This window comes from Gadus morhua, chromosome 17 (assembly GCF_902167405.1).
Source record: "Gadus morhua chromosome 17, gadMor3.0, whole genome shotgun sequence".
NCBI lineage: Eukaryota > Metazoa > Chordata > Actinopteri > Gadiformes > Gadidae > Gadus > Gadus morhua.
The window spans coordinates 1,012,451-1,029,056 of record NC_044064.1 but is presented as its reverse complement, the minus strand read 5'-3'; the positions used below and the strand labels follow the sequence as shown (position 1 = coordinate 1,029,056).

Sequence of the window (16,606 nt, the reverse complement as noted above, 5' to 3'; positions counted from 1 at the left end):
ATGCTCGTCAAATCCCACACCTTTGGAGTTCCCAAATACCTTTAAATCAGACCATGTGAATGCTTTTAAACGTAGAAAAGCATGATTTTCTAAATAAGAAATTGCTAGGATGGCATGTTTTATCTGAAATATAGCCCCTTCAAATGTTGGTTGAATAGGCATCATATAAAATATAACCTTTTTTAATTGATTTAAAAAGAATTGCGGAGGCAAAGACATTGCCATTACTATGTTTAACAGAGCATCTGCAACGGTCTGTTAAACATAGTAGTGGTCTGTTATGGAGACCACTGAAGGCTTGTATGGACCAATCAGAAACGAGTATTCAACAAAACTGTGTAATCAATGTGAATAATATGTCTCTACCTGATCCAGCAAACTGCGACGTCGCTCTGAGCCACCGACTCCGCCTGATCGAGGCTTCAAAATAAAAGCATTGCGGTTTACAAGTTTAAATACACAAAAGTTTCATGATTATAAGGGATGTTTGAATACTGAATTCAGAACACGGTACGGGTCTAACTTTGACCCGTAACGATGACTCATGCCCCGTTTCCACTGGCGGGTTAGCTTCGGACCCAGCATGCATAGCCCAGCTCAGTTACGGCTTACGGCAAACTTTTGCGCGACATTTTCCTCAATAAACGAAGCTTTCGCCGTTTAACAAACCTATACCTCGCGGGTAATGTGTTTGTTTGTTATTATCCCCCTGTCACTTAGAAGTGCGATTCTGTCGACCAATCAACGGACGACGTGTGTAGCCCGAACTTGCCGGCACCCTTTCAGGCGTCTCAGCAGTGGCGTAAATATCGGCGGTGCAACCGGTGCAGCTGCCCGGGGCCCAGACGGCGTCAGGGGCCCATGGAGGAAGAAAAAAATATATATCACCCAGGGCGGCAAATGTGTCGGGGGCGCCCCCTGGTGGCGCCCTTAATTAATTAACTGAATTATACGAGAACCTCACCGCAGTAAGCAGGACAACGAGACTAGCCCCCCCCCCCGGGGCACAAAATAAACATTTGCATCCGGGCATATCAGCATGATGTTACGCCACTGCGTCTCAGTATCCCAACGAGGATGTACGGCTCAATACGGCTCAGTCCGGACCACGCCCACTTTTTGCCCTCACTACTGGGCTGAGGCGTGCTGGGTCCGAAGCATACGCCATTGGAAAAGCGCCATTATTTTTATTAATTTTAATTTATATATTTTTTTCAATTAGAGATTTGCTGCAAAAAGCAGATAGAACTGTACCTGCTTGATCCCTTTTTTTATTAAAATAACTCATTTGTTGTTCCTTTGAAGGAACATAAGTTGAAATTATAGTGAAATCATTAAATGCATTACTAATTGGTTCTTTGTGGTATTTAATAGAAAAGGAAAAGATTTTTACACTCATAAGAATTTATGCAGTACTATTATATTAATCTCGCGTATTTATTCATTTCCAAATGCAAATCGAAGGCAAATTGTTGTCGATTCAAAATCAATGGAAAACCATCAGGTCGTCTGATCACCATCAGTTTTTCTGATCACCATGTGGATCACAGACTTGTGTTGAACTCCATAACACCCCAGGGTCATCTTGTCATCCAGCACATTGGTTGCGAAGATCAGGCGGATGTTGTCCATGCTGTTCCCTAGAAATCGAGACAATATTTGACATTAATGCACCGGATCAAGGCCAGAACCACAGGCACTGGCTCCATATAATAATAATAATAATAATAATAATCAATCAAATTTATATGGCTCTTTTCCCAGTGCCCAAAGACGCTTTACAATCGCTAAATCATAAGAAACCCTAAAAAAAAGGTTGTGTTGGCATTGCGGATGTCGTTGGGTAGGGTATTCCAAAGGGCGGGGGTGGTTGCAGCAAAGGCTCCGTCACCCCAGGACCGGAGGTTGGTCCTGATGGGGTGCAGGAGGTTGGCAAAGGCGGATCTGAGACAACGGGTAGGGGTATGGCGGTGGAGGAGGTCAGAGAGGGAGGGGGGCGCCAGGTTGTTGAGGGCTTTGAAGGTGATGAGTAGTATGTTGAAATCAATCCGGTATTTGACGGGAAGCCAGTGGAGGTCATGGAGGACAGGGGTGATGTGGTCTGAGCGGCGGGTGGATGTGAGCATATGGGCTGCAGAGTTTTGAACATATTGCAGTTTATTAAGTAAGTGTTTTGATGAGCCGTATAGGATGGAGTTACAGTAATCAAGGCGGGATGAAATGAATGCGCGGACCAGAGTTTCGGCGGCTGAGAGTGATAGGGAGGGATGGAGACGAGTGATGTTCCTGAGGTGGAAGAAGGCTGTTTTGGTAATCTGGTTTATATCGGGGAGGGATGAGAGGGTGGGTTCAAGGATGATACCTAAGTTGTGGATGTGAGTGGAGGGGGTGACAATGGAACCATCAATATTAAGTGAGAAGTCCTGGGTGGGGCGGGTGAGGGAGTTTAGGCCAATGATGAGGATTTCTGATTGCAATTTAATTTGAGGAAGTTGTGTTGCCTCAAAGTTTGGACATCAGTGCGGCAGGTGGTGAGACAGGTGCAATGGGTGGCTGAAGAGATGGTGTGGTGGAGAGGTAGATCTGAGTGTCATCAGCGTAACAGTGAAAATGGAGGCCATGTTGGCGGGGGATTTGAGCAAGTGGGAGGATGTGGATGATAAAAAGTAGGGGACAAATGACAGAGCCATGGGGGACACCATGAGTGACTCGGGAGGTGGGGGATTTGCAGTTGACTGAAATGAATTGTCTGTCAGAGAGATAGGAAATGAACCAGGTGAGAGCGGTGCCAGTGATGCCAAGTGAGGACTGGAGGCGGGACATGAGGATGGAGTGGTTGATGGTATCGAAGGCGGCGCTGAGGTCAAGGAGGATGAGGATGGAGAGGGAACCAGAAGGTTTGTAGAGGTTATCGTAGTCAAGGTGCGATTTTAACTGTGAGGGAACGGTTCTTTCTAAAAAATGTTGATAGGAAGGGGAGGTTGGTGATGGGTCAGAATGTTTCAGGGTCAAGTCCAGGTTTTTTTCGTTGGGGGGTGACAGCAGCTAGTTTGAGGGCGGGGGGCACTAGGCCAGTGGACAGAGAGGAGTTTATAACTGAGGTGATCAGGGGCAAGAGTGAGGGGAGACAGGCCATGGCTAGGGTGGAGGGGATGGGCTCCAGGATGCAGGGAGAGGTTTTCATGCCAGTGAGTATGGCAGATAGGTCTGCTGGGGTGATTTCAGTGAATGAGGAGAGTGGGTGAATGGCCGGAGGGGTTGGCAGAGGTTCCGGAGAAGATACAGTGGAGGTGGAGGCGTCGGTCAGTTGGCTGTGTATATTGTCTACTGTTATTTGGATGTGTGAGAGAAATGAGATGCATTTACTGACATTGAAGGAGTTGGAGATGGTGTCCAGAGGTTTAAGAAGTTTGTTTTTGATGAAAAAATGAGTCTTGGGATTATTGCTGCCTGATTGTATGATGGAGGAGTAGTAGGTGGAGCGTGCGCTGTTGAGGGCATCATTGTAGAGCTGTTGGTGTAATTTGTAGGCATCTTTGTGGATAGTAAGACCGGTTCTATTGGTTGATGATTGGTTGATTGAGGTGATGGAGATGATCAGTGTCCCAGGGGGTGGAGTGGGTGAAAGAGACAATCTTAGTTTTTATTGGAGCGAGCTGATTGAGACAGGAGGAGAGGGTGTCATTATAGATTGTGACCAGGTCAGTAGTAGCGTTCTGGATGAGGGCGGAGTCAGGGATGGTATCGGCCAAGAGGGAGGAGAGAGATGTGGGTTGGATTGATTTGAGATTGCGGAAAGTTATAGAGCGTTTTTGCTTGACTTGTGGTGTGGGGATAAGAATGTCCATGGTGATAGCCAGGTGGTCGGAGCTGGACAGAATGCTGATGGTGATGCCGGTGGTGCAGACAAGTGTTTCTCCTTTTTTATGGGTTGGAAAATCTACAGAGACAGCACACCACAACAACTCATTCTTGAACACATAACACGCACAGTGGGGGATTTAGGGGGTGGCCAGGGATGGCCGGGGCCACCCTAGACTGAGGGTGCACTCACACAAGGCCATCTGGCCGTGGCCGTGGCCGTTTTCACAACTAACCGTGCTCAAATCCGCCAGTGTGAGTGTGGCCAGGCCAACTTGGCCACTTGGGAGAGGTGTGCTGCTACGGTACGGGCCGCCACGGTACAGATGCTAATGAGCCGCCACGCGCACGGCTACGCAACCTGAGCTGGATCACGTATAGTCCATGCGACGACCATGGGCATAATAAACGACGAGCCTTCTATCCCATTTAACGGTAAACATGGCGTCAAGCGGTTCAACTGTTGGTTGCGTGCAGCACGATTAACGTCAAATCTCTGCCTTGCATACTCGAAAAAAACAGCAGTGAGAGTGGGCTCTATCTGAGAACGGCTCAAAATAAGCAACAGACTCTGTGTTCTCTCTGCATTGTTGATAAATCTCTGACTGGCTGCAAGCTTTATTATGGTCCATGCAGCGGACGCTTGGTGATGACGTGTTACGACGTGATGACGTATGTACAAGAGGCCTGGCCTACCGTGGCCAGGTAACAGTTGCGACGGCCAACGGCCACGGCCAGTTGGCCTAGTGTGAATGCACCCTGAATCCTGGCCATACCATTGGCCGCCCTTGTTGTATTTGCATTTTTGTGGATATTCTTTTTTTAATTTGCATAATAAGCATTTGCATTTTTAAAGGGACTTTATACATTAATGTCTGTCTCTTATTTCCACATCTGGTGAACAGATGGCCTCTAATATTGTAGAAGTCAGAAAGATCATTGAAGGGGTATTCCTTGAGCTGTTCAGGTTATTTAAAGAGTCCATTGCCATACCTGTGAGTACAGACACCTGTGAACAAAGCATTTCGACACTCAAACTGGTCAAGACCTACCTTAAATCTACCATGGAGGAATTTATTTTGTGATAAATGCATGGCGATTTTACTTTTTCTTTTACAGTGTTAGATCAGAAGGTTGAGTTGGTGTTTTGTTTTTTTAAACAGACCTGAAAAGCTGAGACCAACCTGCACTTGTTGTCTTAAAATCTGAGTTCAATCTATACACAAGAGGCCTTAAGAAATGTGACATTTAAAGATCCCATTTTTAAATGTCACTACTATATGAAGGTTTTTTTATAGTCGTTAGTGGGCCCCTAATGCAGTACCTGAAGATGTTCAAGGAGTTCAGCCTTGGTACCAGAATTACAGCCAGTCAGCTTGCGGCCATGGAACCATGCGCTCATGTTTACAGTGGATGCATCGCAATGGCAAGGCGCACACAGCTTTTGGCTGTGTTCTGTATATATTCTAGAACACTCCGGGTGCTCCGGTGGGAGTCCTGGAGCTCTATATCGAAATAATATCATATTATACATAGATATCTATCATGTAACATATATTATCATGGCCAAAAGCTGTGTGCACCTCCAGACGATATTATGAATCTCAAACGACTGCCTTGGGTTCTCAGACGTCTCTGGTTCTTCCACTTCCACATCAATCTGAAGTAGACTGAACCGCGCGCTGCCTGCTGCCGGCTGCCCGCTGCCAGGCGGTGGTGCTTCGCGGCGGTGGTGCCTCGCGGCAACCTGTGGCGTGTCGCAGTTCATGTACTTCAGGGAGTCAAAGCCAAAGTTCCTTTGCCCGGATTCCTTCTCAACCATGGCTGAGATAACCCCCACTACGAGTCTCATTGTGGAAATACCAGCGACGTCAGAAACCAAAAAACAAAGAAGTGTACAACAAGCGTTACAGTGTGTGTATTCACAAGAAAAAAAAAGCTCATAGGTAACTTCAAGAAATTGATAAAGTAAACATGTATTTGACAATTACACCACTGTCTGAATTAATATTATGATGTAGAGTTACAGCGTGTACATGCCTTAAATATTCCCTTAATTTCAAGATGCCTTATATCATATTCAGATTTATGTGCCACCCCAAAATGATCTCTGGTCTCACCCTGGTCACCCAACTGAAAATGTTCTAGCTCCGCCACTGAACACAAAAAAAAAAAACGTGGCGTATTGTTATTGTGTCGGGCCAATAATCGATAATTGTATTTCAAATGCCATGTAGGCCTACCTGGAAGACGCTCGCCTATCTTCTCCTTGAGCTGCAGCACGGTCATCGCATTCATCTGTTCTTCAGTGTCACACAGGTCGATGGTCATGTTTTCTCTGTTCAACCCGATCACTGTGACCTGGTAGATCTTCCCCATGGTGTCGCATGAGGCAGAATGACCTGATTTAACGTGAGACCGGTAATTAAAAGGAGACTCGAGTTTTACTCTCCTCCTGGTATGCGGAGTAAAGTCTGTGTTATATTGGTAGTTGTGCGATCAGCAACAACGACCCACCAGAAAGCAGCAGCGTCGGCAACCGATGTGAAACTGACTTGTGCACTTCTCAATCTTGGATGCATGTCAGTGAAAACCAGAGCCGCAAGATGTATGACATTTTTTCCGAGATTTTCAGAATCAGCATTGAACATGTACTACAACATTTCTACAGCTAGATGCGTTTTTGCAATGAGTCCGTCTTTACGGAGATATTCCTGAACGCATCAAAGGAAAGGGGAAAAGAGGAGCTGTGGAAGGGGCCTAAGATAGAGGGGTGTCTCCCAGATCATACCATCTATCCCCTGGATGCTGCTCGCGAATTTTATTTTTAGCACTTTATTTTAAAAGTTTAATTTATATTCTCACCAGTTCTTTAAGAAAATGGAGGGATTTGCTGGTCTATTAAAATAACTCATTGCGTTGTCCCTTTGAAGGAATATAAATCGAAATTATAATGAAATCATTAAGTGCATTACTAATCGGTTCATTGTGGAATTTAAGAGAAAAGAAAAATACTACGCTCATAACCATTTGTCCAGCCCTATTTTAATAATCTCGCGTATTTATCCATTTCCAAATGCAAATCGAAATAGTTGTCAATTGGAAATTGACTATTGGAATAATCAATGGAGAACCATCAGTTCGTCCTGCCTAATTTAGGCTTGGCTCTTTCAAGTGTTGTTGAACTATTCAAACTATTGGAAATATTCTTGAGCCTTTCTTTCACTTTACATTTCGAAGCCAAGCCCGAAAACAACATTCATGTGTTTCATCAGCTGGTGATAGTCAGTTAGGGTGAGGGTTAGTGATGTATATTGAGAGGATAAAATACGCACTCCAACAATGATGTTTAAATAATAATGAAGCAGAAAAGTTGTAGCCCTGATTGTATTAAGTTATTTAGATATCTTTTTCTTGATAAATATACATGATATTTCTTCCTAGTAGTTATTATTTCACGACATTCCTATTTCTCCTATGGTTAATTATATAAGATAAGCCTATTTAATAATGTCTACAGACATTAGGCCTGCCGTCCCTATCTGTGCATGTAAGGGGATGACTCGGACTTATCATTTGATAAATGCCAACAGAATTAGTATAATAATAACCTAATATGTAATATTAAACAAATCAAACCAAATATTGTCCAGGCTTTCGGTTAAATGCGTCATTAAGACATCTTTTATTGTTGTGAAGACATGAGTTGAGCAAGTGCATAGTCGACGATGACAATGATTCAAATGACCAAGAACACATGAAGAACCATACAGTAGCACAGCGCACGCTGGGTAGGGGGGGGCCACGGGGGGTCGGGGGGGCCATGGGGGTCGGGGGTCACTAGAGTTGTCGCTAGAGCTGGACTCCGCCCGGGACCCTCATCACCATCTGGATCACAGACTTGTGTTGAACTCCATAAGAGCCCAGGGTCCTCTCGTCGTCATCCAGCACATTAGTGGCGAAGATCAGGCGGATGTTGTCCATGCTGTTCCCTGGAAACCGAGACGATATTTGACATTAATGCACCGGATCAAGGCCAGAACCACAGGCACTGGCTCCTTAGAGAGACAGCACTCCACCACGAATCATTCATGAAAAAGTTACACGCAAAACAGAAAACGTGCCGCATTGTTATTGTGTCGGGCCAAGAATCAATAATGTTATTTTAAAGGCCATGTACCTGCCCTCCCTGGTAGACGCTCGCCTATCATCACCTTGAGCTGCAGCACTGTGATCGCCTTCATTTCTTCTTCAGTTTTACACAGGTCGATGGTCATGTTCTCTCCGTTCAACCCGATCACTATCACCTGGTGGATCTTCCCCATGGTGTCGCATGAGGCAGAATATCCTGACTTAACATGAGCATGCTTATTAATACGAGACTCAGAGTCCTCCTTCTGGTCCGCGGAGTGTAGTCTGTGTTATATTGGGGGTTGGGCGCTCAGCTCTGACGACTCACCAGAGAGGAGCAGCGTCGGTATCCGATGTGAAACCAAATTGTGCACATCTCCATCTTGGCTACATGTCAGTGAAAACCAGACCTGCAAGATCTACAAGATTTTTCAAATGGCTTTTATTAGGTTAGTGCATGAAGCGCTCAACTATTGTTTTTAAGTTTTATTCTCACTTTCATTCTTTCATATTCTCTATGATTCTCTATTCCCTTCTTTTAAAATATAATTTTTAACCATGGAAGCAAATTCTCTGACACTTCAACTTCTTCAGACTTTGTAACTTGGTACATTTTTAACCGTCAATCTACGTTCAAACATTTAACAAATCAACACACTTGTATCTTCAACTGCGGTTTTTTTGATAGCATTTAATCCTTTATCACAGTTTAAGGATAATTCCATACCCGTTTAGCATATTTCCATTTGGTCTCAATGACGTTGAGGCTAGAGATTGAAGATGTTATTGATGCCCAAGGTGACTATCACAAAAACTAACCATTGCGGACGTCGCAGAGCCTAAACAACGTCAAAATTTAACCTAGAAACACAATGTCAAGCTTAAACGGTTATGTTATTTCTAGTTACGCTAAAATGATTAATGATGTGTCCATTTGCACCCCTTGTACAATTATCAGTACATGCTATTTACAGCCCTGGTACAATTAGAAGTGAAGGCTATTTGCACCCCTGGTACAATTAGAAGTATATGCACACATAAATCTGTTATATTAATACCGCCTCCCCCCCCCAGTGCAAATATCAATGTATACTATTTTCACCCCTGTGCATTTACCCTGGCATATTGATCACACAATGTAACAAAACAATTTAAATAACTGCTGCAGACGAGGTAACCCCAACAAGATCTTCACCCAACGTTTTTAAGTGTGGTTGTCAGACTCCTCAAATACATTTGTAAACAAACAGCCATGATTGCCTAGGATAGGATTGGGAATAGCTACACTATTTTGCATTGTTGGCCTCCTCAATAGAACATGCAAGTTAAACAGCTTACTTTAATCTTTGATTTATTGCTAGATTAAGATGTTATGTGTAAGTATATTCTCTAAGTCTTAGGGCTTGTCCTCAGAATATCAGGGAGACACTGAATTTGAAACTTTATGATACAGGAAGTTTGGCTGGCTGACTAAAAAGGCACTGAATTTGAAACTTTGTGATACAGGAGGACTGGCTTGCTGACTAAAAAGTGTGCGATCATAAAAGCATGACAATCTGACAAAAGCATAAATCTGACAATAGAGGGATTCGATCCGGCAACCTCTGTTCTCATTGCTGCTGTCTGGTAGACGCTACCGGAGCACCCGAACACGGACTACCAGACTCACAAATAGCTTTTTCCCCCTGGCTCTAAGGCTTCTGAATCAGAAACACTGAACCTCTGAACAGTTGCCACCTCCACCTACTCCATGCTCCCCCACTCATACAATTCACTTCACAGATATATTTGTACAATTTTAAAAACTTTTAACTTATCCTTAGCATTTCTTTTTAACTTATTCTCTATTCGCACTGAAACTGCTGCTAGCCCTTCTACTGTACTCTAATTGTTGAATGTTAATGTTATATGTTATATTGTTATAATGTCATAGTGCTACAGAGATATATGTTGTTTTTTAAATTGTTGTATGTTAATGTTACATTTTATATGTTTTATTGTCATAGTGTTATAGAGTTTTTATGTTATATGTATGACGTATACTGCGTAGATGAATGATGCTTGCCAAGTCGTAAGAATTTTGCTGTGCTGAAGCAATTTGGTACATGCAACAATAAACACACTTTGACACTTTGACTTTTGACTTTGACTCTTCAATTCAGAGTTAGCGTCGCTACTGCGACTTACCAGGGGTGCAAAAAGCCAAACCTTTAATAATTTTTGCGCCGGTGTAAGAATAAATAACCATTAAGCTTGACATTGTGTATCTAGGTTAATTATGGATGTTGTTTAGGCTCCGGAACGTCGGCAATGGTTAGTTTTTGTGATGGTCACCTTGGGCTAGAGCATAATATATTGTCTATAACGTCTTCAAGCTCTAGCCTCAACTCCATTGAGACCAAATGGTAATATACTAAGCGGGTATGGAATTATTTTTAAACTGTGATTCTGATGAAGGATTAAATGCTATCGAGAATCTTCAACTCTATCGAGTTTAGATAAAGTTGAAGATATGAGTGTGTTGATTTGTTAAATGTTTGCACGAAGGTTAAAAAAAAAAAAAAAAAAAAATTGGGTGAGATTGGAACACGCAATTCCCAGCTAATCTGAACATTTTATATTTGTGTTCGATTAGCATAGTGCTTTGAATCTTTTTATTGTATTTCACTAAGTGAAAACAACATATCCGTCTTCAGTCAGAAGTGAAAGAATGTAATTGAATCCCTACGTGTATAAACTGTTATGTGCCCCGAAAGTGAAACTAAACGTTACAATGCAGCCTCCATTCAAACAAACGATGCAAGACATGTATTTTGGTCTTTAGCCTTGCCTCTGGCATTATTCTGTTATCATGCCTCTTATAGAACCAATTATAAACTAGATTTTTGATAATTTGATGGAGGCTACTCTCACCTACTAGTGGAGGTTAATGTCAACAGAGATTGTTGGGCTAAAACATGGTGGCACGCAGAATGAGTTTCACTTCTTATGGACAACATGAGTGACTCGGGTACACTGTAACGGCCCTTTCTTTATATGATTCCTTCTCAAGTGATCAAACAATGTTGTGGATCTACGTTGCACGCTGTCATCAAACTATGGCTTCTCGTAAGTGTTCAAAAAATGTTGTTCATCTACTTTGCAGACTATCGTCACCACTGCAAACTATGTACTTGCAGAGGAATAAACAACTCCGCCTCACTCTAACATTTGAACATTCATGTTTGATTTGTGACTCATCAGTTCCCCGAGGCTGTGAAAGGTCGATGGTGTTGTTGAATGTTTTTGATGAACACTGACGATCATGAATGTCGCTTTGGATAAAAGCGACATTTTATCCAAAGTTGCTTTGGATAAAAGCGTCTGCTAAATGCCCTAAATGTAAATGTAAATGAATGACAATTAAACACAATTAGATGAATGGCTCCGGACCAGAGTCGAGATAAAGTGGTAAATCAGATGTTAACAAGCAATTTTAAAGGACCCCTATTTTAACACCAAGTGTGATGTGGACTTCCATTACAACCTCGTCAAAATGGACCCTTGAGTGACAGCCCCAATGTGATGTCTGCCCCGTTGAGGGATGGATGGATCAGGCTATCAGTGGACTGAACTAACTGGAAGAGGGAACCAGCGTACTGATTTGATGCCGTTTGACTTATAGGAAAAACGGCCCTTCGGACCAATAGGTTCCGTTTTCGTAACATTGAACCGTCGGCATAGTGGCATGTCGATCTAATGGGAAAAATGTTGGACCATTTAGACGTCAGAACAATGAGGCGTCAGAATTACGGACAGGCCCCCTTCATGATAGCTATCTGCTAAGCTAATCGAGAGCAAGAGCAGAATAATAGTAGACTCTTATATTTTATTGTATTTTTTTAGGATTAGTAAATGTCTTGAGCTGTTCTTGTCTACATCTCTTGTGCCTGTGCTGTACTTTATCTCTTTCACTTCAGGTAATGAATGATGAGTAATAAATGCATATCAAATAGCTGTCCTGTCACTATGTAGTAACCGTCGAGGCGGAGGTTAAAAACCTATGATGGTAGAAAAAAACATTTGCGTATCCCCTTGTAATACATTCGCGGATCCTCTAGGGGTCACTGAATCCCCGATGAACGCTTTTGGTGTGTTAAAACTGAAGGTTACGTTTGCTGTATGGCAGAATTAAACGATTAGTCCAGTAACTAACTAGTACTTTGAAGCTTTTATTGTATTTTACTAAGTGAACACAACATACTTGTCTTCAGTCAGAAGTGAAAGAATATAATTTAATCCCGACGTGTATAAACTGTTGTGTGCCCGTCTCATTCAAGTCACATACCGTAAGTGAAACTAATCTGCTATACGTAACAATGCAGTCTCCATTCAAACAAACGATGTAAGACATGTGCACTATGCACTCCTCATCGGAATCTCTGGAAAGAGCACCCAGAAGCCCTAGCACATACAAAACAGCGCTGCCAGGATCCTGATGAGGGTGCGCAAATTTGAACACATCACCCCCATCCTCAAATCCCTTCACTGGCTCCCTGTCGCATTCAAAATTGAATACAAGGTCTCCCTCCTCACCCACCAGTGCATCCACGGACATGCCCCCCCCTACCTCCAGGAGCTCCTCACCCCCCAGACCAGGGGCGCAACTGCCTACTTTCTGGGGGGTATGCAGACACATAGCAGGCGCCCCCCCCCCCCCACACCTTTCATCTGGGCACAAATTTGACCTAAAACACACTCTGATATTATATCTATATATATAATCAAAAAATTCATTTTGAGTGCACCAGGACAGATATCCGGTGGTTTTTTTAGAGGCAGCCTTTCTAAGATGCTCTGCCAGTGTAACATCATACCGTGCTATGAGATCAAGGATACCCAGAAAATTTCCATTTCTAGGATTTCCTAACTGTGCATTTTGCCCCCCTCAGTGGCAGGTTTCTTTCTGCAAAGAAGAGTATGCAGTCGAGTCAACAGGCTCTCTGCAATTCGCTATCAATAGTTTTACCTAGGCATAAGCGGGATGCCAATTCTTTCCACATCAGATAAGCATTTTTGTGGTAACCACTTGTTTCATGGTGCTTCAGTAACTTTGAAAGACACTGCCAGTTATTATTCCCCGCCACAAGGCGCTTGTCAGCAACTCTAGCTTCACCAAAAAGCTTACATGCAAAACAATACTCTGTTAGAACTGTTGGAGTACAGTAACCAATAGCGGTGGGAAAAATACTAGATTCTGTGATGCATCGCAATACTTTGTAGAACGATTCAGTCTCGATTCACATACGATAATAATCTTTTTTTTTTTTTTATGATTAACTTATTAACTTTTGGATTATTAACAGAGTTATAAAGTATCAACTTTATAACTCTGTTTTACTGGGTCTATTGAAATAAAAGCAACCATTTAAATGCGTCTGAACGTCAATGATTTGGGCTAGGCTAGTTATTGGTCATTCGAAATAAAGCCCTCCTCCAAGTCAGGGGCGCCGGCCACGTTGAAGTCAGTAAGCTCCCTAACTTTTTGCTGTCTATGAAGCAGGGACAGCTTTTCATTGGCGCAAGAAAATTCGCCCTCGGGTCGCACCAGTTTGCGCCCCAGGCCAAAGGTATCGCTTTTCTTTTTTGTTATCACCACATGATTGGACAATTCAGCGAATCAATCAAATAGGCTATACCTCCCTCAGCAGCATTCGCGCAACACAACTAGCCTATATGCAGTGTAAGCTTGTCCAGGCCCTGCAAGTCAAGATGTAGGCTATGAATCTGAATGAACAGTAGGTAAAAAGGTAGTGGCCAACCCCAAAATGCACCAGAATACAGGAAATCAAATCTATTAAATTAAAAATATATATATGGGGGGGGGACCCAAGACCCAAGACCCAAGACCCCCTGTCTATTACTGTGCCCCACCAACATTTTTGATCACCAGCCGCCACTGCATTGCATTACAACGTTTTATTGTCGTATAATCATTTTATAAGGCAACATGAATGATAAAACAAACAAAGCATTATTTTCTGTTCCATATTGGCATGGCGGTCTGCCTCGGTGCGATGCCGCTGCTGCACGCTGTGAAATAGTTACTGGTCTCCAGGCAATCTATCTTGAGCTTCAGACACACGAAGCAGAACTCCACCTTGCAGCGTGGGCACAGGATGTTCTTGCAGCCGGTCTGGTCGTGCTCCACCTTTATGCCACAGGTGGGGCAGGCCCGGACGGAAGGGCAGGGCCCCACCCCCGCCACCTGGGACAGCGTGATGGTGCCACACCCTTTCAGCAGCTCCAGATCCTTGTCTGAGCAGTCGTCGTTGTCACAGCAGTCGCTGCGCGGCGCCCTCCCCTTCCAGGGCTTCAGACACTGCCAGCAGAACTGCATGGTGGGCTTGTTGCTTTCCTCACAGATAGTGCAGTCGAAACAGAGATTGTCTAACTCTTCTCTTTCCACGTAGGTTTTACAGCCAGGGCACTGTTTGGGATGAAGACAAAAGGGTGGCCATGAAATAGCTGACATTTTGTCTAGTTTTTCCTTCTCTGGACACATAATAAGGCCACTTACTGCTTTAAAGTCACAAAACTGTGCGGCAGCTAGACGGCCCAATGTCATTTCAAAGTCCAGCATCTCTTCTTCTGTCAGTAAGGCCAGCCGGCGGACCTCTGTATAATCCCACACTGCACCACACGGCACTGTGCCCACCGTAAGGGCAGGGCAGTTAAAAGTGTACTGGCCCTGCGGAGGAAGAACACACGACAAAACGTTACTCTTTTGGTCTTGCTCCTGTTCTGCCCTATATTTTGGGCCCATATTCATTTCAATAAAGGTGGTTTCTTGTAGCTACGGTTTAGTAGGGGGACTCAGGGGCCACCCCCATTTACAATTACAGATGGTCTACACAATAGTGAAACTAGTCTGGTCAAGTCACTGTTAAATAAGTAAGGAATAATGTACAGGTCATTGTCACCAAATAAACCCCAATGCCAATCGTAAGGGTCTTTTTTAATTGATTTATAACTTGTTTTTATTGCTTCCGCTAAAAAAAAAGAAGCTATTTTTGAAATAGAATCTGCAACGGTCTGTTAAACATGGTGGAGGTCTGTTATGCAGACCGCTGAAGGCTTGTATGGACCAATCAGAATCGAGTATTCAACAAAGCAGTGTAATTTTCTTTCCCCTTTTTCATTGTTTTTCAAGATGGTTTGGTTGTCCCATTCACAACAATTAAAACCACAGCAATGAAATTCTTGCGTCTGAGGCTAACTATAATATACAATAATACAATTTATAAGAGAAACACAAGAAAAGTCGACTGAGACTTAAATAAACACAAAAGTAGTGCCAAGACAGTGCATTTAATTGTGCTTAATTTACAGTGGATTAGGCCCTGTTTACTCCTGTTTACTTTCTGTCCAGATCGTCTCCGTCTAAATTGAACCTTAGTTGCATATTATGAACTAGCTGGCAACAAAGGCTAATAATATCAATTGAATATACCAATAATTCAACTACAAATAAGTGTATGGTCTATGTGTTTGAGGACATAACCTGTTTCGAATAGCCTAAGAATTAAGTTATAAAATAAGACATAATTTCTTATTTTTCTGGAATTTATTTTCTGGATGTATTTAAAGGCGCTGTTCTAAAGGGTCCACGAACCGGCTCTGGTACGCGGACCGTGGGTTGTGAATCTCTCTACCTGGTCCAGCAAACTGCGACACCATACGGTCAGATATTGTGGCGTGACGGCGTGACCGCAAGACGTCAACGCACTTGGCCGCTCGACCCCGTCATCAGGTGCTGAGGGAAGGGAGACACACGCAATCAATCGATGACCCTGATCGAGGCTTCAAAATAAAAGCATTACGGTTTTCAAGTTTGCAATAACAACGTTTTCAGAATTATAAGGGATGGACGTATTTGCTCCTACAATACTGAATTAAAAACAACACGCTGGGTTAATTTAGTGAATTTGATGGTCACTTACGGAACGGATCTAAGTCATCTGGTCTGTCAACAAATGTAAAAGAGGGGTCTCCCAGATCATAACTCTTCTCCTCTGAAATCTGCTCGCTCATTTCACTTTGTACCGACTGTTATTGCTCGTTTGCTGAGAAGAGTCCAACTGCCTCGTGTTGGTGGCAAATGGAAGAAGACGGGCTTTCGGTTTTCTTTCTATCTTTCTGAAAAAACACGTGACTGCGCGGCAGGCTGTCGGGAACGCGCGTTCTGCACACGGGATCGCGCGTTCTGCCTGAAGGCTTTGAAGAGTCCACTATACAAGTTATAGCCTACTACTCCATGTGCACAAGTCGGTTTCACATCGGATGCCGTCGCTATTCCTCTCTGGTGAGTCGTCGGAGCTGAGCGCACAACCACCAGACCAGAAGGAAAGTGAAACTTTGAGTCTCCTTTTAAAAAGTTGGCTCTCGTTAATTCGGGTCATTCTGCCTCATGCAACACTATGGAGAAGACCTACCAGGTGATAGTGAGCGGGCTGAACGGAGAGAACATGACCATCGACCTGTGTAACACTGAAGAACAGATGAAGGCGATCACAGTGCTGCAGCTCAAGGAGAAGTTAGGCGAGCGTGTTCCAGGGAGGGCAGGTATGGCCTT

General features: G+C 43.5%; 2 protein-coding genes across 2 annotated transcripts; both read right to left on the bottom strand.

Moving 5' to 3' along the window:
* Positions 1–1,433: 1,433 nt before the first annotated feature.
* Positions 1,434–6,396, bottom strand: LOC115529114 (polyubiquitin-like). The gene is made up of 2 exons (XM_030337602.1): positions 6,105–6,396; positions 1,434–1,640 (listed from the first exon to the last, which is right to left on the bottom strand). Exons 1-2 carry the CDS (start codon positions 6,238–6,240, stop codon positions 1,501–1,503), a joined length of 276 nt encoding a protein of 91 aa, XP_030193462.1. The 5' UTR covers positions 6,241–6,396; the 3' UTR covers positions 1,434–1,500.
* A 7,535-nt stretch (positions 6,397–13,931) lies between these two features.
* On the bottom strand, positions 13,932–16,177 carry LOC115529105 (probable E3 ubiquitin-protein ligase RNF144A-A). Its single transcript, XM_030337590.1, has 4 exons — positions 15,975–16,177; positions 15,687–15,787; positions 14,552–14,722; positions 13,932–14,461 (listed from the first exon to the last, which is right to left on the bottom strand). Exons 1-4 carry the CDS (start codon positions 16,063–16,065, stop codon positions 14,006–14,008), a joined length of 819 nt encoding a protein of 272 aa, XP_030193450.1. The 5' UTR covers positions 16,066–16,177; the 3' UTR covers positions 13,932–14,005.
* Positions 16,178–16,606: the final 429 nt, after the last annotated feature.

Coding starts and splice junctions, on each gene's coding strand:
- LOC115529114 (XM_030337602.1), bottom strand. CDS start 6,240: ATGGGGAAGATCTACCAGGTCACAGTGATCGGGTTGAACAGAGAAAAC. Junction 1,641..6,104: donor GATAGGCGAGCGTCTTCCAG/GTAGGCCTACAT, acceptor CTCGATTTCTAG/GGAACAGCATGGACAACATC.
- LOC115529105 (XM_030337590.1), bottom strand. CDS start 16,065: ATGAGCGAGCAGATTTCAGAGGAGAAGAGTTATGATCTGGGAGACCCC. Junction 14,723..15,686: donor GTCGCAGTTTGCTGGACCAG/GTAGAGAGATTC, acceptor CTTCCTCCGCAG/GGCCAGTACACTTTTAACTG. Junction 14,462..14,551: donor AGTTTTGTGACTTTAAAGCA/GTAAGTGGCCTT, acceptor CATCCCAAACAG/TGCCCTGGCTGTAAAACCTA.